Below are 24,245 nucleotides of genomic sequence, written 5' to 3'. Positions count from 1 at the left end.
TATTTACTTTATTTCGACGTTCTGTATTCATGTTTAGTACATTTATGCATAAATGTCTTATTTTTTTATTAAATTTTATTACTATCTCCTCTTTCATTTAATTCACATTGATCAAGTCAAAATATTCACATACATTTTTCGACTTACAACAAATTTTCTCTAATAATATTTTCCTATACAAGAACCTGCACAAGATTCCTCTAATAGCAAGAGATAGATGGATGACAGGCTCAAAGTTGATGGATAAGCTGCAAGGCACCATGATTTTCAGCATTATTTTGAATCAAGCAGAAAGAATGAGCTCTAACATAATATAACGAATCGCATTTACACATTTTCAAGCTGAATATTTTTCTGTGTAGTTTCACGCCTAGTTGTGTTATACAAGAATTCAGTGAACGTTGACATTAAAACTGGCGGTGTCTAGTGAGATGGTCACACGTTTCAGTGTGAATTCCATCGCTAGCTTGGAAATCTTTAAATGGCATTTTAATTTATGGATTGATTGCTTGTAGATAATTTTTTTTTGTAATAAGAAATACCCTTCAAAAAGGTTTTCTGACGCGTATCTATGCTCGTCAAAAGGCCTATGGGATTTAGCGTTCCCAGAGGCATTGTTCCTTAGCCGCCATCACAGCGTGGATTAAGTTGTTTGGCAGGGCAGTTGTGGGGTTAAGTTGTGTAGGCAGGGCAGTTGTGGGGTTAAGTTGTGTAGGCAGGGCAGTTGTGGGGTTAAATTGTGTAGGCAGGGCAGTTGTGAGGTTAAGTTGTGTAGGCAGGGCATTTGTGGAAATATTATCAATTTTGTTTTATAGCGCTCATTTGGCATCAGGAATCCCATATTTAGTAGAATCGTAACTTTCCACAAGTTAATTGTTTGGATTCAGATTATACTGTACAAAAGAACTGAATACGTCCCCACAAAAATAAGCTGAAGAGCCAAAAAATGCGCAATATGTCGAGAAATCATGAGATTAGTTCATTTGGAATGTATTTAGGAACACTGCACATCGAAAGCCGTAGAAAGACTTACGCTGAATATAATGTAACGATTTTTAAATCTTCGAATCTAAAACAAATCAATCTTATATTTTATTTTGTGCTATTACTAGGTTCACAGTTTCTCATCTGCGGTTGAATCGATCGTTGTTGGCACTTCTTTCTCTGCCGTATTTTCTATCGCGACTGTCGCAGTCATCAGACGGGTTATGTTTATATTTATTCCGCCGGTGATCTTTTCGTTCATCATCGTCTTTCGCGGTTTTTCTTTTCGATCTAGATGAGCTCTTTTCACGGTGGTATTCTGATTTACTTTCCTTCTCCTCGTGACCACGATGGCATCTAGAAGTTCTTCTTTTATCAGAAGAGGTTGATGGTTGTGAGCACATATCGCGGCTGTGCAGTGGTCTGGTTTCGGACGGAGATTTCGATTTTTGGTCATCCACTGGGATCCCGATGAGCTCCATAACGTTGTTTATCATTTCTCGCGTCACCTGAAAATAGAGTAAAATTCAGAAAATTCATTCAAATGCTATAAAAAATCGGTCGAAAGACAACACGAATAATGGAAAATTAGTAGCTAAAAATGTCATGCGATCATACAACAGTTTTGTGTTCGACAAGAACTGCGCTTTGAGAAAACTTAAAATTGTTTGAAGATACACTGCGAAAAATTAATGCGTCATATTGTCCCAATAACGACACTTTTGTACCCACGTCACGAGCAGAGCGCGGACTGAGCACTGATACGCTCTTATGCTGGACCAAATTAAATCAGAATGACCCACACGCGAGCAGAAGTGCATTGCTATCCTTACAAAGTTCCATCCATATTTAAGAGCGTTTGCTAATTGTTTTCTGTTCAGAAACAAAAAATTTAGGAGTGAAATGAGTTTACGTCTCTGAAGATTACAGTGACAGCAGAATTCCGTATTGTAATGACCGTGTCGATATTCTTGAAACAAATTGCACATTCATATAAAAGCTTAAACCATTAATTTACGAATAAGAAAGTTCAAGTTACAAGGGAATAAACATACTACGTTATAAGGCTCCGAGGGTTTATGTGTCTCTGCAATAGGCTTTGAGAGTTTTTGTAAGTCTGCAAAAGGCATTGAGGGTTTCTGTAAGTCTTCAATAGGCTTTGAGGGTTTCTGTAAGTCTTTAATAGGCTTTGAAGGTTTCTGTACGTCTGCAATAGGCTTTGAGGGTTTCTGTAAGTCTTCAATAGGCTTTGAGGGTTTCTGTGAGTCTTCAATAGGCTTTGAGGATTTCTGTAAGTGTTCAATAGGCTTTGAGGTTTTCTGTAAGTCTTCAATAGGCTTTGAGGGTTTCTGTAAGTCTGCAATTGGCTTTGAGAGTTTCTGTAAGTCTTCAATAGGCTTTGAGGGTTTCTGTCAGGCTGCAATAGGCTTTGAGGGTTTCTGTAAGCCTGCAATACCCTTTGAAGGTTTCTGTAAGTCTGCAATAGGCTTTGAGAGTTTCTGTAAGTCTTCAATAGGCTTGGAGGGCTTCTGAAAATCTGCAATAGACTTTGAGGGTTTTTGTAAGTATGCAATACCCTTTGAGGGTTTCTGTAAGTCTCCAATAGGCTTTGAGGGTTTCTGTAAGTCTTCAATAGGCTTTGAGGGTTTCTGTAAGTCTGCAATAGGCTTTGAGAGTTTCTGTAAGTCTTCAATAGGCTTTGAGGGTTTCTGTAAGTCTGCAATAGGCTTTGAGAGTTTCTGTAAGTCTTCAATAGGCTAGGAGGGCTTCTGAAAATCTGCAATAGACTTTGAGGGTTTTTGTAAGTATGCAATAGGCTTTGAGGGTTTCTGTAAGTCTGCAATAGGCTTTGAGGGCTTCTGTAAGTCTTCAATAGGCTTTGAGGGCAATAGGCTTGAGGGCAATAGACTTTTGAGGGTTTTTGCAAGTATGCAATAGGCTTTGAGGGTTTCTGTGAGTCTTCATTAGGCTTTGAGGGTGTCTGTAAGTCTTTAATAGGCTTTGAGGGTTTCTGTAAGTCTTCAATAGGCTTTGAGGGTTTCTGTAAGTCTGTAATAGGCTTTGAGGGTTTCTGTAAGTTTGCATTAGGCTTTGAGGATTTCTGTAAGTCTTCAATGGGCGCTTTGAGGGTTTCTATAAGTCTGCAATAGACTTAGAGGGTTTCTGTAAGTATTAAATAGGTTTTGAGGGTTTCTGTAGTCTGCAATAGGCTTTGAGGGTTTCTGTAAGTCTGCAATAGGCTTTGAGGGTTTCTATAAGTCTGCAATAGACTTTGAGGGTTTCTGTAAGTCTGTAATAGACTTAGAGGGTTTCTGTAAGTATTAAATAGGTTTTGAGGGTTTCTGTAGTAATAGGCTTTGAGGGTTTCTGTAAGTCTGCAATAGGCTTTGAGGGTTTCTATAAGTCTGCAATAGACTTTGAGGGTTTCTGTAAGTCTGTAATAGGCTTTGAGGGTTTCTGTAAGTCTGCAATAGGCTTTGAGGGTTTCTGTAAGTGCAAAAGGCTTTGAGGGTTGCTATAAGTCTACAATTGAATTAGAGGGTTTCTGTCTGTCGGCAATCGTCTGAGAGTTTCTGTAATTGCTAAATATGTTTTTAGAGATTCTGTATTTCTGCAATAGTCTCTTAAGATGATTTGCTTTTCCGCCATAGAGGCAAGTTCATCAGTATTTAAGTTGTTAGGGGTAACACAGTAGGCCAATGACAGAAACGTTTAATTAACGGTAATTCAATGAAAAACGTTCAATTCAACGTCAGATGTCTAGTGGGAAGATTCCAACGACTCTTGCAAGATGCGCAGCTTTGATGTACCGAGCTGGGTTGTAGTCAGCAATCGTGTAGTTATGCTTTAGCGGATTAGTAATTAGTATGGAGGTAGATGGGATGTATTGGATTTTATTGCAAATGCTGGGATGGTTGTTCGTAATTCCTGCTAATAATTTGGTGTCTGTTATGTTAAAACTAGGGGAAGGTAGAGTTGAGTTTCGGCGTATGCGTGTTTGAAAAAATCTTGTTTTTATTCCGGCACGTGCAATGTCGACTCTGAAAACACGATAAAATTTCTTGGAGTCCACGCAGGAATGACCAACTCTAACTCCAACAGTGGCCTCACCTCACCTCACTCGGCTATTACAACCTAGGAGACCATCCCTTCCCGCAAACAACGGTCCAACATATTGATAAATTATTATGCTAGCATCAGTCACCTACCCAAGCACAGGACAGACAAATTAACAGGCGCAAACACAAATTTCCACTAGTGAATAATTACATCCAAGCGAATATTAGTGTATTACTATTATAATCCACTAGTGAATAATTACATCATTAGTCAGACACCTCACGCGTCATAAAACAGCTCAAAAATTCTTCAGCCAAGGGGCCAGACAACATCTAAAGAGCTGTGGTGGTGCAGTGGTGAGAAACTTAGTCTCTCGCACCCAGCTCCCGGGTTCGAGTCCCACTGAGGACAAGTTCTTCCGGGAAGCTCAGCTCATGGTCAACTCAGCCATTCATCCAACTCTGGTTGATAAATGAGTACCTGGCTTGTCCAGGGTGTTGTGTAATGCAAAAATGGTTCTGGCGGGTCAGCGAGCCAGTGATGGTCGTGGAACTACCAGTGGCACCAAGTGCCCGGAAAAACTGACCTATCACCCCCTCCCTTACCAAGTTGCCACTACCAAGATGGGCAATAACAACAACAACATCTAAAAAATCCACCTTAAGCACCTCGGCCCGCATGGTATCACCACTCTCACAGATATAGCCAACTTTTCATTTGCCAACTGCATTATACCATCAATCTGGAAAACCGGCAAAATCATAACTCTCCTGAGACCGAGGCAGCCTCCTACAGGCCCATTACGCTTCTCTGCACACCATCCAAAGTTGTAGAGCGCCTCATACTCTCCATAACCACGCCTCACATTCCCCTCTCACCCACTCAACACGGTTACAGGACCCATCACTCCACCACCACACTCCTCACCAACCTCACACAACGTATACAAGATACTATACGTAACTCCAAGCGCCCTGCACATCGCACACTCATGATTACAATCGACATTAGCAAAGCCTTTGATGCCATCCCACGCTTCCTACTCACAGATAAAATCTATAATACAACACTACATAACAACACCAAACATTGGCTTGCCAACTATTTAACAGGCAGACAGTCATTCGTTCACTACAATGGCAAATCATCACACACAAAGAACATACCGAACGGAGTACGCCAAGGATCAGTCCTCTCACCAACACTTTTCAACCTATATATGTACGACATTCCAGCCCCACCAGACAACATTGACATTTCGTCTAACGCAGACGACATCACAATTACATCAACACACACCAATGCCAACACATGCTCTACACTAGTACAACCTTACATCGTACTACTAGAGGGCTGACTAGCACGCAACAGACTTCAAAGTAGCCCCCACCAAATCAACAAGCACATTACTAACAAGCCACACAAAGGGAGCATCAGCACAGACCCACAGTCACTCTAAACAACACCATCATACCACACACATGAAACCAATATTCTAGGTGTCACTTACAACACTTCTATGTCTTTTGGGCCACACATACAGAACATAAAAACAAAATGCAGACCTAGGCTAAACACACTCAGAGCCCTCATAGGAACAACATTCGGACAGAACAAAGAAACCCTCACACTAGTGTACAAACAATACATACGCTCAGTGCTAAACTATGCAAGTCCAGCCTGGGCACCCATAATCTCACCCATATTTCACAAACACCTACAAACCATACAAAACACAGCCCTCAGAATCGCACTTGGCAGCACCCAAACAACACCATCCAGTCACGTCCATGCAGAAACCAAAGTCCTCTCTCTGAAAGAACACCTAGACATGAGGCGCCCAATTCCTTGCATCAGCACTCCACAATCCCCTCAGTCCCTGCCATCACTTTCAGTACCTACCCCCTACACCCAGACAAATTGCCAACACTCCATACAACTACTATCTCACAATAATTAATTCCATACCCCCGCCCACAGACCCAGCCAACTTCATTAAACACATACACACACACCTAACCCGGACACGCACTCTTAAATCTACCAATCAACAGCATCATTGACGACATACCACCAGACATCAGCCATGAAGAACAGCAGTTGAGCCGTGCAGACAGCTGATCTTTTCGTTGCTGATCTTTTGTTTAAAGAGTACTTCGAGACACAATACCTGAACTTCACCTATATCAAAATATCACCTATATCTAAATATCACCCTATATGATTTTTCAAAATTTTTCTAGCATTAAACAACATCGGGTCAATGAGTAAAATGTCGAAAACAGAAAGCCCTAATGATTCGAAAACACTGATAGGTGTTATTTCATAAGTCAGCCCTGAGAGAAAAGGTCCAACACATAATCGAGTGCCACGTGTCGCTGTCCAATTTGGTTTATGAGTATTTTTTACAGGCATTTGTCAAACCCAATTATCTTTGGCAAATTAAAGGTGAAGATTTATAAATGACAAATTTATGGGTATCTTGGAGTTAGTTTTGAGGTTAGGCAAAGGTAAAAACGTCAAACCAGGATACCAATATTTTCAACTTTTGAAGCTTCAGTTTTTGTTGCCAATTGAACGCGCGGGTCATCAAAAGCAATACATGAAATGGAGTTCCTCATGAATGCTTCTTTTCGCAGTCACTTTTTAACCTTCGCATGTGTGACATACCAGCCTCTTCAGAAAGCATATGCCGGGTGAGAACAATGAAATGAGTAAATAATGACAGCCTTCTTTTTCAAGGTCAATTCAGCATCAGTTCGACTCGGGAATGACATCAAGTTACTGTCCATTGATCATAGCAATCCCAAGCCATTATTTTTGCCAGGCTGCTAAGCGATACTGGCGTAGTAAAAAGTTTCCTGACTTACTTCTCTAGAAAACTCAAAATTAGTCTAACTATATTCAGATTTGGTGACTGTGCAAGTGTGTATGCATAACATTGAGGTTCATCACTTTCATGTCCATCTTCACAAGTATTGTGGGTACTGGCGCATTGTCACTCTGACACCCAGCCTTGAGGATTCAATGTTTGACCCATTGGATGCACATGGTCATGATGTGTCAGTCCAAATCATCACTGATTTACGTCCTAAAATGGTCTAATTTAGCCATGAAACCTCCCACACTAAGATGATAATTATTTTAACTTCGTTTTCGAACTATTGTGCTTCTTAGTCCTGATGAAAGACATGGTTAGTGCCCTGTGATCTTACCTCAGTGAGGGTCTTGCTGCCGGTAGCTGCGGTTCTGTACGCTTGTCTGCGACGTTTAAGATCGCGTTGTTGTTGACGTATTACGACTTCGTCTTTGCTGTCGTTGATTTCAGTCACTGGCTGTAAGGAAACTAAATGCAGTGAAAGATGTATATTATTTTACGGATGAATGTGTTCCTTATTAAGCTATACTCGCACAGTGGGATAAAAAATGATCGATGAAAGAGGCAAGATACAGAATTTACTTCAGGCTATTCCTCCCAGCTGTCCTTGAATTTCAGTCACTGTTTGCAAGAAAATTAAATGCATTGAACGATATATATATATTATATGCAATAGTGTGATTCTTATTATGTGATACTTGCACCGTGTGAAGAAAAAAAGCGCAAACTGAACAGTTTGCTGGCAGAGGCAGAATACGGAATATAGTTTAGCCCTATTCGTATTTGGTGTTGATTTCCGTCACTTGCTAGAAACTTGTCCGTCACGTCTGAAACTTGAATGCAATTATCGCTATTACTCTATGCAAGAGCGTGCTTTTTATTTAAGAATTCTTGCGCCGTGCGATTAAATAAAAATAATGTAATAAAGAAGGAAACTAAAGAGTTTGAAGTAAGAAAAGAATTCGTAACACGATGTCTTGGAATGGTAAAGGCGAATAGATAATTGGGATAGTTCTAATTGGAAAGGGGTGATTCATATACCTATCATAGATTTATGAACATGCTTTCACACTGTTCTAATACGAAGAATTTTGAAATAGTTCCCATTTCATAATGGAAGATGCCGACGGACTTATTAAATAATGCTGTCATTCAAAGTTGAGCGGGTTGGAAAATAAACATTTTTCGTAATAATTGAAATTAATATGAAATATTTATAATGGTATTGCATTGTGAGTTGTACTTAATGTACTACCAACCTGTAATACGAGTTGAGGGGGTGGGGGCGGCGCCTGTGTGTGCAGAAGCACGTATTCGTAAAGCGCCTTGCGTTCTTCCCGTGAGAACAACAACCATTCATGTGCCAGGCAGCTGGGTGGGGGGCGCGTGTCTGCTGCGTCTGGCATATTCATGGCGGTAAACATTATAAATGATAAGTTGCATTTTGGTTAGTGCAAATACAAGATGAAGATATGAACCTTCATGATAAGGGGTGCCGGATGAAAAATGAGCTAAAAATTATATATTTTTAATGTTAGCTTCTACAATGTTGGGTCTCGCGTTCTGGATTGTGAACATTTTTAAAGGTGATAAAGCAAAAAAAAAAATTACATTAGACGATACTGTTTTGTTAAGGCTTATGTTTGTTATTGGAAAATAGGTTAATGAAAAACATTCAGAGAAATAAGAAGTGTTCATTTGCTGCAGTGAATATCCATAGTGTTAGAATTAGGCTGCAATGTAATATTTATCAGACATTCATCGATTTTGTTCAAACAATTAATTTATTTTAGAGGAAATTCCTCGAGTTAAACTTCGATGGCCAATCCAGGGAACAGTATGACGAATGCATTCAAACTTTCAAGCCTAAAAATGCATATTGTTTGTCCCGCAGATTCCGCTAAGAATTTACCTAAAAAATTAAATAATGGCATAACTCTGAAATAGGGGCATTCTTAGACTCGGGGAGCACGTAAATCAGATGCTCGTTGTCTGCTTCCGCTCAGGGTTTGAAGGGCAGCCTCTGCCCAGTGAAAATTTAAAGACGCGGCAGCATCCGATTTGGACTACCAGAAGCTGGGGCGACTCTAAATTTTGTTAGGGTGGGAGCTTGCTAGCTGGGTATGACTATAGCTCGCCTAACCCTTGTCATACTCGCAGGCGACTATAAAGTCGGAATGTACATTCTGGCCAGAAGCTGATTTCGATCGGGTGGCCAAGGAGACCCAGAATAACTTTAAGCCGAGTGTATTGCTTAAATAATGAAAAACATTCTAAGCACCCTGAATTAAATGAAATGCAGGGTGCTTAGGCGCACCCTGAATTTTATTAGGTTAATAACGACGCAATCAACACTAAAAGACAAAGTTCCAGACCAAACAGACGTTGCAGAAAAAAACAAACGTTACAGAATAAAAAACCACGAATTCAAAGTTTTTGCTGCAATTGTTTCGTAAGTAAAACTTGATAAGCCCACTGCACCATTTACTCAAGTCGCAGTCCATATCTAGCACGCATAGTATAGTTCCTACTTTATAGGGGGTTCATCACGGATTTTTCAGATGCTGATGTGACGGATAATTTTCCTATGAGCATATGCCTTGCACTGCGACTGTACGGCGAACCAGTCGTATAAGTCATCGTAAACTTTATGTGATGTTAGTTCCGACTGATGCAGTTTAATGCAGAGATCGCAATATATACGACGCGGTCCCACCGTTGAAACTCGATAATGATTGCGCCATGACAGCATTTCATTATAGCTTGTCTCATTTTGGGATAATGTTTTCAAAAGTGATGCAAGCTGCTTTGGGTTATAATTTAATGCATTTATAAATGAACTTTGCGGCAATAAATTCGAGTAATTTGCACCTCCGAAAACAACAGGTACCACAGGATAGTACAAGATATTGTAAAGCTTTTCAGTAACGTAATCATCACAAATACTATTTTCGAAACTTAAGTAAAACAAGTATTCTCTGGCCAACTTAAGACACTTGTCATTTTGAACTTCCACCGGCTGACGCACAAATCTGGAAGAACCGCAAGTAAAGTTACCACATTTTCCATAGATATCAACTTCCATTTGCAGCTGTAACTCTCGGATATAATTCATTCTACCGCTTGGCGTTGAGCAATGCGAAATGAACGCCACTGCTAGCTTTCTTCTTTCAAATGGAATTTCTTCTAGTTCAGGAGTTCGCATCACCCACGACGGAGGGAGAAACTTAGCATTAGCTTCTGAGACAACGAAACCGTGTGAGAAGGTTATATCAGAATCCTGCCGGTAGGTCATGGTGCGGTTGAAAATGTTATTTAACCCAGATAGATCAGTCGTATTAAATGATAAATTAATTGGTGATTCAACTGAGAGCGCAATCCAAGGCTGAGCTGGATCTCTGGTAGGTAGTCTTGATTTCAAAACATTCACGCTTCTGAAGAAACTTAATACGACCAAAACTGCATCGCTTCCATTTAGCTCAAGTTGGTTGTCTGTAAAAGTGCATTGCAATGGACATTCACTGTCGGTGAAATGTTTCAAAGATTCGATCCAAAAGGGATCCGACAAAGGACGTGCAGAAACAACAAAAACTTTTGGTAATGGCCCAGAACGAAAATTGGTACGTCGTCGGTATTTCTGAACATGTTGAAACGCGTCCAAGAAAGGCTGAAAGTGCTTGTCCACGAACGTTGGCACGGAGTTGAGAAAATTATCCAGCTCTCCATGAAGACTTCGGTTGAACGATTCGCCATTCGTCGACTTTCCTACCCGCCATTCATGTTTGAGATAATCTGTGAAGGTGCATACCACGCAAAAATTAATAAAGATTAACTAAAAGTACGACTAGATTGAATGGACTTGAGAATCAACAATAAGCAAACAATTTCTCTTCAAAGTCAGACAATGTACTAAAGTGTAATATAAATACAACTTCAATCACACACAATTAACTGGGCGGGGCAAATCATATTATATACAATGAATGACTTTTTATTTTAGAATCAATTAAGAATATATAGAGGTAATTGATGCGTTTATTAATTGTGAACCAAAAAGAAATGCACTTTTTGTAAAGCAGAATATTTTGAGCTGCCATACGCACCTTTAGAATCACGAACCTCAAAAATACCCGCTTTTGGATAAATATGGTAACAGAAGCAGAAAAAAACTGCTCCCAGAAAAATGCTGCACATTTTTGTAGTGTGGCATAAAACACGTGGTCCCATAACAATGTTTTTTTTTCTATTGAATATGTTGCCAAAAGGACAAAATGTAAAGTTTTTAGTTGATTTAAGATGATTTGTGAGGTCTAATGTTAAAAAAGACCTGGAAAGAATTACGAGTTTCGTGAAGAAAATACGAGTAAATTGATTTTTCTCACAAGACGGAAATGGAAACGTTTTCACATGACTGTCCAAAGTGGTTAAAAAAATATGAAATGCGGCCGCATTATCGTTGTCAAATGTTACACGGTAATCTTAGTATGAAGTAAACACACTAACATCGAAAACAGTGGCTGAACTTGGCGTAGAAATTTACGTAATATTAAATGTCTTGAGTTCTTTATTAACGTAGCAGGGATTAAACGCCATTTTTACTATTATATTTATTTCATTAAATCGAAGGAATTTCACTAGAATTTTTACTGGTCAATATCTTAGAAGTTTCATTCGAATAAATATTCTTCAGAAGGATGTAATCAGATCAACCGTAATAGTTGTTACTTTTTAATGTCACTTCACGTAAATTTTCAGCTAATTTTTGGATAACGCAACTAATACTCATGCTTTATTATTTTCAATTATTATATACACATTTATTCGTGAAGGTCGACAGCTTTGCAATCTAAAGTTTATTTTATTAAAATGATAGTAAAAATTTCATAAGAAACCTGCGGTATTTTCCATCGAGTGAAACAACGCTTAACGTCAATAATGTTTGCAGGTCATCGCGCGGCACGCAACCTGTTTTCAACGTATACGAATTGATACTGAAGCTTTGGTATATCCACACAATTTTGGTCGCAGGTGCCAGGAACAGTTGTGGGAGATGTTGCACAGTGAAGAACATATGATCCTAGCAGGTGTTCACTCTATGAAAAGATGGGCCACACTCATTACTCACTTGATATTGATAGTGAGTAATGAGTATACAACAGCTCTCGATGAAAGAGGCACTTCATTCAGGCTAATACTCACCGTGGGCTGCTTTACACTCTGAAAACTGAGTGGGTCATATTGTCCAAATAGACACTGTCTGCACGTGGCTCTAATGCACCCTTTTGACGCCATAATGGTTCAGGATGTTCCGTAAAAAGCATAAAGTGCATCGCTTCTTGGAAAATCGTACTCGTCTCTCTGAGTGAAAGATCTTATTGGCTATGCTAGCTTCTATGAGATTTAAGTTCAAGTAATCACTCAAGTGAAACCAGTTTATCAGTCCATCCACAACCATGATTAATGTCATTTCGTGATATTTGATGGTAATTACAGTACAAAACCTTCGAAAACTCGTTCGATTTTATTGACCAATGCTCACGTAAGTAGTGCGCGGTGCACAAAGGAGTTCCAAGCAGTACGCTGTTATTTTTCCGGTCATTTTTGGTTGAATTTCGCATTATTTTACAAATAATTGTGAACCACTTTGTGTTTCACAAAATTACTAACTTCCCATTGTGAACAATTCCAAACTGTTGTCAAATGCTAAACCATTGAAGTATACAAGTGTACTCATGGTTTGTACAAGGTCACAGAAGGATAACTAGAATTTGAAACAAGAATTAACACCAGGGGCCACAGCTATAAACTAAAAAAACTGCGCTGCAACTCATCCATGCGACAATATTTCTTCTCGCTTCGAGTCACTGACATGTGGAACAGCCTCCCTGAAGATATTGTTGACGCTCTGAGTATGAATGCATTCAAGAACAGACAAGAAAAGGCCATGCAGGAGCATATGTTTAGTCTTGAAATGCGTAGTACCCTAAGAAACAACTGAAAGTCTAGAAACGATTTTTAACCTACCGTCCGTTGAAAAGATTTGATCAGAAGGCCAGTCTTTTAGATCTGTGAACTAGTAAAGAAAAGTACAAGAATCGGCGACAGGCCTATCCAAGCCTATTCTTCAATGCCGAAGATCTTCTACTATACTTCCTAACTAATACCAAATGCTAATGGCGACCAGTACGCCATTGTTGAATTTAAACAGTAATGCTAAATTCACATCTTTCTGTTGAATTTATATTGGAACTATATTACAGTATATCAAACTACAAACTATTGTAGTACGTGATGGCACCCGATGGTACGCAGCAACTGTACGCTTACAAGAGGTATTCGATCACAAATTTTGTAAAACAGGAGCAATGGTATGGTACTGAAAAACAGTTAAGAGTTATTAATTCTGTCACTGCTCGTTTTTAGGCTAACATCTCCATTCTCAGACGAGAAATTGGCTGCTACGCATATTTAGACCGCCACGTGTAATTAGGCCGCTACGTGTAATTAGAGCGCTACATGTACTTAGGTCGCTATGTGTACTTAGGCCGCCTTGTGTACTTAGGCCGCCTCGTGTGCTTAGGCCGCTTCGTGTGCTTAGGCTGCTACTCGTGTTTAGGTCGCCAGCCGCTACGTGCATATAGGCCAATACGTGTACTTAATAAGTTTTGATAATTCTGCGCCGGTGATAAAGCGCCTGTGACCATTTCCGGCAGGGCAGAAGCCATGATTTTAAGGTCTTGAAGTTAGCGAGCGATTTGATTTCGATTTGAAAAATTAATATATAAATTTATTTCCCGCAATAATAGAGATTTATAGTGGTACAGTCAGAGATCTGTAGTGGTATAGCCAGAGATCTGCAGTGGTACAGTCAGAGCTCTGTAGTGGTACAGTAAGAGATCTATAGTGGTGCATTCAGAGATCTATAGTGGTAGTCAGAGATATGTTGTGGTACAATATGAGATCCATAGTGGTACATTCAGAGATCTATAGTGGTCGTCAGAGATATTTAGTGGTACAATGTGAGATCCATAGTGGTACATTCAGAGATCTATAGTGGTACAGCCGGAGATCTATAGTGGTACAGCCAGAGATATATAGTAGTACAGTCAGAGATCAATAAAGATAGAGTAAAAATCTATTTTGATATCTGCGTTTCAGATTAGAACTAGGCTGACTTAATTTGGAACCCGCCACCCACAGCTCCAAACTTGCTGTTTCTAATCACCGACCCAACGCAAAGAGATACCTAGTTTAAAATTAATTTTTTGAGCGTGAATAAATTACGATTTTAGTAAAGAAAAAAAAAATCGGGTGCAGCAGAGCTCGGTACAGACTTGGTTGCCAACTGTACTAGAGACCCAGCACCACTCAGGGTAATGAATGCATCATGTTATCCAAATAGTGAGGCACTTGCTGAACATAGCTCTGATACGCCATTATGCCGGGCCAAACTGTGAGAAGGTGACCCACACAAGTGCTAAAAGTGCATTGCTATTTGGAAGAAGATTCACTAATTTCGGTAGGGAACAGGACAAGTATGCATCAAGATATTAAGCAGTTTGCAGTAACCATAGATCTCTTTATGGCATCTCAATCTTAGAACTTTTAATTTATGGAACCTAGTCATTCAAATTTGGCAAAGATTTCTATGAAATTAATGTTGGAACTAGAAGAAAATTCTTGCAAAGTTTTTTAAATGATAAAAATGATAGTGTAAATGAAGCAAAAAAAGGCAGTAGGTAGTCCAAAATCATATCTCTGGACACAATAAAATCCATTCATTCATGCACTACATTTTTAATTCTAAAAGATATCAATAAGCTAGAACTCTTATTTAAAATCCTGCAAGCAAAATCCTGCAAGCAAAATTCTGCACTTACCTGACTTCCAAAATGGCTTCAAAATCTCTCGTTGTAATGTACTATCTGAAAAAGGATACATGATATCATACCTTTAAAATTTATCATCAAACTTCATGAATGTCAGTAAAATACAACAACCCTGGGCAAAAAACATTTCCATATAAGAAACTAGCAGTCAAGATATTTTCATTCTTGACTTCGCAGCAACCATCTCATTAGGCATCAGTGTAGATTAATTTTTATTGAAGACAAACATTGAAATAATTAAATCAAGTGCATCTACATTTAAAAGAATGATATGATTACATTTGTTCAAGTAAACACCGCTATGACTACAGCACAACTCATGGCTCTTGTTTAGTTGAAGGGCTTATGACACCAATTATGCTTGGAGACTAGACCATCTTCTAGAATCTAGACAATAGCCTGCACTAGCCTGGATAATAGTCAGCAGGACAGTGGCAGCCATCAGCAGCACCAACAACATTTCTCAGAAGTTCATTCTACTGAATACTTTTTTGGTTGGCTTGCAAAACTACAGACTAAAGTTATGAAATTTTACAATTTTAAGCAGAATCAATCTTCAAATTTTAAATGAATTGAATTAAATTTTCACTGCTTAATTAAGCTTGAACACAAATGATATCAAAATTTTTCAGCAGCAAGTACAAATGATTCTGTTTGACAACTGAAAGTTTACAATTACTAGAGCCTTTTTGTGAAAATAAGAGTTTGAAAAATGCTTTGCTAAAAATAAAAAAAAAAAACAAGTGCACACTTACCAATAGTGATACGTGAACTTGATTTAGGGCTGATGGAAGAACCGATGGGGTAAGGTGGAGGTAGAAGTGGTTCATTGCTGTAAGGGTTTTCGTCATCATCTACAGCGCTTGTAGATGAACTCTTCCTTACTGTAGCTGTTGTACTAAGCTGCAAAATGAATCAATGTTTAAAGTGAAATGTGTGATGATGTTAATGTTAGGTACTCAACTGTATAATGGAAAAAAATCAAGATAGTACGGTATATATTACAATAGCATAAATGCAGCAACTCAACAGGGCTATAATTTCCAGTAACAAGGTTAGCCATGAGATAATTACAAGGTTAGCATGGAAACCATCATCTTGAAAGTAAAGCATTTCCAGTGAAAATTCCCTACAATTCACATACATTTTATGGTGTTCTTAAAATTTTTGTCTCTTGATCATCATTTTAGTAAAACATTACAGTATCTAGAAAACTTTTATCTTCATAGTCAACATTAAAGTCTTGCTACACAAAATAATGTACTAATAGATCACTGATTCTTGTATAGTTTTGGCACCTGATAATACTCATCTATAAAATCATAATAAAGATATGATAAAACTTATTGGAAAAATCAATGACAATTGGAAATAATTCTAACAATCCTATTTATTCCTGTCCATACCTAGTGAAATCATGACAATTACTGACAATTTATTGTAAAAAATTTGTAAGCCATAATTATTTCTAGGTGACATATGTCTCCCAATGAGGAGTGTAAAGAGCCCAACTCAATTTTAATCTACAGCTTTTTAAATTCTTCATTAAAAATTAAACCTCATTTTTTAAAAAATGTGGTAACTTTGAATTAAGATTAGAATCTAGATATTCATGTAAACTGCAACATTAGGCTGTATTTGCAGATAGTGATTTATAGATGCAAGTAAAGTAAACTAAGAAATTGGATGGACATGGTGACCAAGAAACTTACCTTGTTGACACAATTATTTGCTTCATCATTCCAGTGGACAGCACTGTAGAAATCTGATAAGCAGTCTTCATATTCTTTAATGTTGATGTTCTCTGTCTCCATAATTTAATAGTTATTCTGAAACTTTTTAAATTTTTTTGTTATAATTCAGTTATTATTCATCATAGATCAATATTAGACACATTAGAAATTCTGAATGGAGTGTGCCTGAAAAACAAGCAGGATGGAATTGTTAATTGAAATATTAAAACTAACACAAAAATATCAATAACCAAGAAACTTATGAGTACCTGTCATAGACAAATGATATCATAAATTATGGAATCAAATTCAGCTCTTAAAACTAAATTGAATGACAGAATGAATTCAAAATTTATTGAAGCATTCAGGTAATTGGTGAATGGGCCCAGTTGTCTCAATGGTGAATAAATGATTAAAATCACAATAAATGAGAGGCATTAACATTGTAGTCATAATTAGTAGTGTACACTATCAGCAATTAGCATTTCTGACAAGCACTTGCAGAATGCAATGAAGAGTGAAGCCAGGAGTAGCAGCTGACTAGCTGTGAGGCTGTAATGACTTACTGGCAAGATGTAATAATTTTAACATCAATAAGAAAAGATTGCATATAAATTATTGCAAGCTTCAACCAGCTCACAATAATAATTAATTTGTTGGCTAAATAGGCCTGCAAAGTCCCACTCATAAAGAATTAAACAAAAGTAAATGCAATTATATTTTTAATTAGCATTTAATTCTGGTAGTACTGGATTTGCTTAGATCAGGTTCTTATAAATAAAATTATTATAGTTTATGTATTAATCTGGCTTTCCCTTTTTCCAAAAGGAAATTTTTATTAAATTAGTCAGGCAGGAGTAATTTGACCTATAGGCTATAGGCAAGGACTGACCAGAACACCAGATACCAGACCAGTCCACAGAAACAGTGAGTGCTTCAATTTTTTTTTTGCTGATTAAATAGTAGCAAGGAAATTCTTTATAAATCACCCCTATTGATGTGTCTTTTTAGCCTTCATTGGACCCACATTTACCAATAATTTTTAGATACCGATGTTCAAGAACTAATTTGAATGTTTTGGGTGTCAGTGTCACTGACAAGTTTCAAATAATTTCTTAGTTCAACCCTATTTAGACATTGAAACCACTTGTTAGGATTTAACACAGCTAAATGATCTAAGTAGGCTCAATTCAATCTTTTATATTAAAATTTTATGTTTGTTAATCATCATCAATAATTGATAGTTCAAAATTCTATAAATTATGCCTTGATGTTATCTGAGTTACCCCTGTAGGCTGTATGTACCATATATTTCTTCAGAGGAGAGCTGAGCCTGTATATTCAAGGTCTGCAGACATTGAAAGATTGAAGATATCCTACTGGTAGTGGTATCATCAGTGGTATGGAGATGGGGGGAGGGGGAGTCGGAGTTCAGACTTCAGGAGACTTGATCCATGACCCATGTGATAAGGTTAGGTCAATAGACTAGTGGTCATGATCCATGACCACTATTGAAGCTAAAAGAACCATCCATATCAATTTCCCTAATAATCTTGCTTGATGATTACTTGAAGTATATAGAGACAAAATTTTTCAGGTCATGACATCAGACTTGGTAGTGAGTTGGTACTTGTCCTCCTAAAACTATTTATTGCCAAAAGCCAATACCATCTTGGAAAGGTGGAAAGATTTAGCAGTTAGCAAGGTCCGAGCTGCTTGATTTTGATTTGAAATGTTGATATATATAAAAATTTCTGTACCGCAACAATGCCAGGCTACAGAGAGAAAAAGTCAAGAGATAATTATAGTGACACATTGTGAGATTTATTGTGGTTTCAAGTTCAACATTGAAGATTAGACTAAGTCAGGCTTTGTCTTGAACCTTTACGCCGGACTTCGTCTAATCTTCAAAGTTGAAACCATTATAAATCTCGCACCGTATCACCACAAATCTCTGACTTTTTTCTTTCTGGGTGAGATAGCTAAATAGCTGAAACACTTAAGAGTTAAGAAACATGTGGGATGTCCGATGTGGCAACGCAACTACAGTAAACCCAAACTTGCACCTGTAAGCGTAAAATGCTTATACGCGGGGAAAGTGTGTTGTGCTTTAGCATCCTAATGATGCTTTTTAAGAGAAACTCTTAGCAGATAGTATTACCGTCAATATGTTTCACTACGAATATCGTGCTAATTTTTCTTCACTATAAAGAAGCCAGGAGCGGGCGGCCGGGCGCTCGCGGTCGTGGATCAGACTCTGGAGTTTGAGCTAAGCGCCACTGCGCCAGGAGTCAACAGTGGAATTCTAGAGGGGTATTAAATTAACCAGTACACATAGCATATTGGAAAGCAGGACCTGAATGCTTGGAAAGGCCAGGAACTTTACACTTTCAGTCAATTATGTACCTACAATAATTGTACATATCCTATCCCTTTCCAGAATTCCAGCTGTGACTGATTGATGAAATTGTGATTTTAGCCCCTTTCAGCTTTCCAGCTGTGATTGGTTAATGGAATTGTAAGATTATTTTGCTTTCTAGCTGTGATTGGATGATGGGGATGCTTTCAAGCTGTGATTGGTTGATGGGGATGCTTTCAAGCTGTGATTGGTTGTTGCACAACCTGAAAACTATGTTCTGTTTCATTGAATCCGGTTAAACTCATAAATGATCTTGATACTGTCAATTATTAGCAGTTTTCCCCCATTTATAACGTGTGTTTGTTTTTCTGAGACTGATTTTCTGAATATCAAAGTGATTGTCATTGTGCGAATTAATCCAATTGTCCATGATTATTGAATCAATTACTAATTAAAATTCACTTGTGTAACGTAACCAGGCAGTTTGTACTGTATAACCCTGAGCGGAATTTTTCCTTGAGAAATATTTCCTGTTGCCGCCTATATTGAAATTTCTGAATATTCCTAAGCGTCTTGAATTGCTCAATCGTTACCGACTATCGTTGTTTAGGAGTTACTATTAAGACTAATTTTAAGTTCTGCCTTCTTATGGTACTCTGTTTTGCAGAGCACGTCATGTGAAGATGGACTGACAAGAAGTACAGTAAGATTCCAAAAATCTGTATTTCATTCCCTGCAAACCATCTGTGTCCTCTGGCATGAGGACACGACAATAAGCCCCGCCCCCAAATATGGTATATGTGCTACACTCTACAGTTGTACAGTACAGTACTGGTTAACTAAATACTTAACTTAAACTTGATCATTATGAACAAAGGGCTGGGAAAATTTTCTAAAAATCCAATAAATAAAATAAAAATAAAAAATATCTATCAAACAAGAGACATCCAAATTATTCTATAACAAACCTAATGTAAATGTAGTACTATACATTTGAAATAGTTTGTTCACTTATGATCCAACCTTTACATTTATAGTCAGTAACATGGCAGAGCACTGTATCAAAGGAAAGCTTTTCACTTTGGGTGGAAAGCTTTTTTATAAGTGAACTTCCAATCTTAGAATTCCAGCCTGGTCAACACTAGTTGGAACGTTGGATTGAAACAGCTGTTATGTGGGTATATGTAGTTTTTATGTACCACTCCCTGAGATCTCGAAATGAAGTCGATAATGATCCAAGTAGTCTGTCCGTCCTACCCAGTCCTTCGCCAACAATATGCATTATTCGGCATAGTTTTTCAACTTTCCAGCTAGGATTGCAACAATTTCACAAACTGCATCATTGTAAGTTTCCTTTAATACTATTTACCGCCCGAATTTCTGGGACAAAAATCGTAAATTTCTCTTTTCCGGTTTTTAGTCTCACTTTAATTAAAGCTGACATTCTGACCTATCCAACGGTACCAAAATCATCTCTGTACGTTGATTTATGCTTTGACGACAGTTCGCGAAAGGGTTAGGGGTGGAGGAGTTCTTTCACATTTAATATAGGCGAAAATTACCGTCCGGGTACATAAATAGACGACCTGAAGACGCTGATCTAGTGATCTTTAGTTACCCGGCTGCTGTCGTGTAGGATGGTGCTCATGCAGTCGTTCTCACCATCTATGACTGAATTTCAGCTCCAGTAACGTCTAGTCCTGTATCCATGCCACCTTGAATGCCTATTTCGAGGCGCTCAGGACTTTGCCGCGCTCTACTGAACATTCACACTTATTGTCACTGCAAACCTATCTCCTCTTAGAGTTTTTAAGCTACAGCAATGAGAGATATGCCGTTCGATTTGCAAATAAAAGATCTAGAGATTGGTCGCTGTTTTTTTCAATTTCGTTATAGTTTTGAAAATATTTTGAAAAAGGGGGGGGGGGAATTCGAAAAGGGTGGGGGATAAATCAGAATTTTTTCGAAAAAAGCCCACTTCACCCACTAAAATTAGAATTTTGAAAAACAGCAAGGACCAATCGATAGATATGGTCCTTACGCATCGAATGATATGCGTCTCGATGCTGTAGCTTGAAAATCCTAGGAGGAGATAGATTTCTACAGTACCCCCTTTTTGGCTGTTTTCTAAGAATTTCATGTTTTTTTCAATTTTTTTCGAAAAATTCACACGAACAAAAAAGTCTTAGATTTATTTTTTACATATGTGTACCAAGTTTCAAAGTGATCCGTCTGTAAATAGCCGGAATAAAATTTCCACAAGAAATTGGAAATTGCCATTGGAAATTTTATTTCGGTTATTTACAGACAGATAACTTTGAAACTTGGTACACATATGTAAAAAATAAATCCAAGCCTTTTTTTGTTCATGTGAATTTCTCGAAAAAATGAAAGAAAACCTGAAATTATTAGAAAACCGGTGGTTTTTTAAAGGCGACTTGAAAGTCCGATTTGGCGGTAAAGGGTTAAATTTAAAATCGCCATGCTTTCATGTTCCATTTAAACGTTACTCTTTTTTTTAGTTTAGTCATCGTGTGAATAGGAGTAAGGACGCACTCCGCTGCTAAAGTACATATGTAATTTCAGCACCCAAAGTTAAATTTAAGTAAATTGATCTCTTAAATTTATCACTCTGTGGAGTATGCTCTCGAATTTTAAGTTAGTTATCTCTGTAGGAATGTATATCAGTCTGAATGTTCAAAACTATTCTTCCCTACATCTTTACTCTAGGAACGTAGTTAACTGCTAACTTTTGATTACATACTTACAATATTTTAATACCTAAGTTAACATGATATCTATTGAGATGCCAGTCCATTCCTGGTCCCGTATTCTGATCAATTGATATGATTTTGTGCATTTCAACAACCCGCCTTGCTAGTGTTTGTCAGCTTCCTGTCATTGTCACAGATGAGGACTTGAATAGTGTTCCAGATATTGAGAAGCGCCAAGTCGGCTCGAGGTTAACAGGTTTCGAGATACACTAAGAGGTTATCAAGCGCCTGGTAGCTCTAAATCACAAGTCATGTGGACCAGACTGCTTCCATCCCAGATTGCTCAAGGAATTGGCAACCGTTCTGGCCGGCCCATTGACAGTATTCTTTCAGAAAACCTTGAACGAGGGTACATTGCCGTCCGATTGGAATGAAGCTCATGTAACACCATTGTTCAAAAATGGCAAAAATAGCCTAGGTAATTATTGCCCTGTCAGTCTCACAAGTGTTGTTTGTAAGGTAATGGATTCTGTTATAACAATAATAATAATAGATAATAATAATAATAATGAAATAATAGCGGTTTCAGCGTTTATTAGGCCGTAGGCCTGTCGCCGATTCTTAACATCGCAGAACATTCACAGCATTTTGCGGTCTCGAACTCGCAACTCACTGCTGCAATTCTGCTGTGCTTAACCGCCCGGCCTCCTTGCCGATTCTGATCAGAAACTGGCGCACAGAGCTGGGATCGAACCCGCGCCTCTCTGCTCCAATCCTGATACTCTGAACTGTAACCACTGGGCCACCCTGCCTATTATATTATTATTATTGTACCTCGATTTTGCCAAAGCATTTGACAGTGATCCGCATGATCAGCGGCTGTTGCGTTGAGTAAAGTCTTTGGGAATTGAAGGAAACGCACTCCAATGGATCAGAGATTTTCTAGTAGGTAGACGACAACGTGTCAGTATTAACGGAACCGTGTCAGCTGGGCATCAGTGCGCAGTGGCGTGCCACAAGAAAGCGTTCTTGGGCCTATTTTGTTCGTTGCTATTATGAACGATCTGCCTGATGTAGTGTCCAGCGTTTGCTCCATGTATGCCGACGACACAGAAGTTTATAATACAGTGAAGGATGCGTCATCATTGTTCAAAAAAGGTGACAAAAGCAGCCCCGGCAACTATCGCCCTGTCAGTCTGACAAGTGTTGTTGTAAGCTAATGGAATTTGTTGTGAGGGATAGGACTATCGATCACTTGACTGCTCACCATCTCATATCAGATTGTCAACATGGTTTTATTGCCGGCAGATCCTGCACCACTAACATATTATCTACGTTGAACGATTGGACTCGCCTGCTGGATGAAAGGGAGCCAGTGGATGCATTGTACCTTGATTTTGCCAAAGCATTTGACAGTGTTCCGCATGAGCTGCTGTTGCGTAAAGTGAAGTCCTTGGGAATTGAGGAAAACGTACTCCTATGGATCAGGGATTTTCTAGTAGGTAGACGACAACGTGTCAGTATTAATTAACGGACCCGTGTCAGACTGGGCATCAGTGATCAGTGGCGTGCCACAATGAAGCGTTCTTGGGCCTATTTTGTTCGTTGCTTTTATAAATGATATGCCAGAAGTAGTGTCCAGCGTGTGCTCCGTGTATGCCGACGACACAAAAGTTTATAATTCAGTGAAGGATGCGTCAAATAAAGCGCAATTACAAATGATCTTGACAGGTTAGTTAACTGGGCTGATACGTGGCAGCTGCGGTTTAATGCTGACAAGTGTAAAGTACTTCACCTCGGGAAGAATAATGAACAGCAAGATTACAGTATGAGAAGACATGGTTACAACGAAAGAGTAAGGATTGAAAAGTCTAGTGTGGAAAAATATCTCGGAGTTTATGTCGACAAAGAGCTGAAATTTTCTAAGCATGTTGAAACGAAAGCTAATACATCCAACAAACTTTTTGGTCTAATAAGACGCTGTTACGAGTTCCTAGATGCAGAAGCGATGATGCAGTTGTTTGTTCCTGTCGTGCGCCCGGATCTAGAGTTTGGAAACGTTTTGTGGTCACTGAGATTTGAAAAGGACAAAAATTTAATGGAGAATGTTCAAAGACGTGCAACAAGGATAATTCCAGGCTTGAAGGGCAAGTCCAGTGAAAAAAAAAAAGATTAAAAATTATGAAGCTTCCAAGCCTCAGTTATCGACGTCTGCGTGGGGACTTCATGGAAGTATACAAGTATACTCATGGTTTATACAAGATCCCCAATGGATTACTAGAATTTGAAACAAGAACCAACTCTAGGGGCCACGGCTTTAAACTAAAAAAACTGCGCGGCAACTTATCCACGCGACAACATTTCTTCTCACTTCGAATCACCTACATGTGGAACAGCCTCCTCGATTACGTCGTTGGCGCTCCGAGTATGAACGCGTTCAAAAACAGACTAGATAAAGCTATGAAAAAATATATGTACAGACTTGAAATGCCTAGCACCATATCGAACCCGGTGGAAGTCTAGTAGCTATTTCAAACTATCGTAAGTCCTGTAAAGATCCGGTCATATGACACGATTTTAGATCTTCTGTGAACAAGTCAGGAAGAGTAAGAATCGGCGACAGGCCGC

The 24,245-nt window shown here is 38.5% G+C and overlaps 2 protein-coding genes across 2 annotated transcripts; both read right to left on the bottom strand.

The window, feature by feature from the left end:
* Positions 1 to 978: 978 nt before the first annotated feature.
* Positions 979 to 16,733, bottom strand: LOC108673812 (U11/U12 small nuclear ribonucleoprotein 48 kDa protein). Its single transcript, XM_018161686.2, has 6 exons — positions 16,524 to 16,733; positions 15,567 to 15,714; positions 14,803 to 14,847; positions 8,182 to 8,321; positions 7,260 to 7,379; positions 979 to 1,493 (listed from the first exon to the last, which is right to left on the bottom strand). The coding sequence occupies exons 1-6, from the start codon at positions 16,623 to 16,625 to the stop codon at positions 1,125 to 1,127; spliced, it is 924 nt and encodes a 307-aa protein (XP_018017175.1). The 5' UTR covers positions 16,626 to 16,733; the 3' UTR covers positions 979 to 1,124.
* Positions 9,192 to 11,391, bottom strand: LOC108673811 (alpha-(1,3)-fucosyltransferase C). Its single transcript, XM_018161685.2, has 2 exons — positions 11,026 to 11,391; positions 9,192 to 10,714 (listed from the first exon to the last, which is right to left on the bottom strand). Exons 1-2 carry the CDS (start codon positions 11,147 to 11,149, stop codon positions 9,480 to 9,482), a joined length of 1,359 nt encoding a protein of 452 aa, XP_018017174.1. The 5' UTR covers positions 11,150 to 11,391; the 3' UTR covers positions 9,192 to 9,479.
* Positions 16,734 to 24,245: the final 7,512 nt, after the last annotated feature.

The sequence above is a fragment of the Hyalella azteca genome, unplaced genomic scaffold (assembly GCF_000764305.2).
Source record: "Hyalella azteca isolate HAZT.00-mixed unplaced genomic scaffold, Hazt_2.0.2 contig4675, whole genome shotgun sequence".
NCBI lineage: Eukaryota > Metazoa > Arthropoda > Malacostraca > Amphipoda > Hyalellidae > Hyalella > Hyalella azteca.
This window is presented reverse-complemented; position numbering and strand designations above follow the sequence as displayed.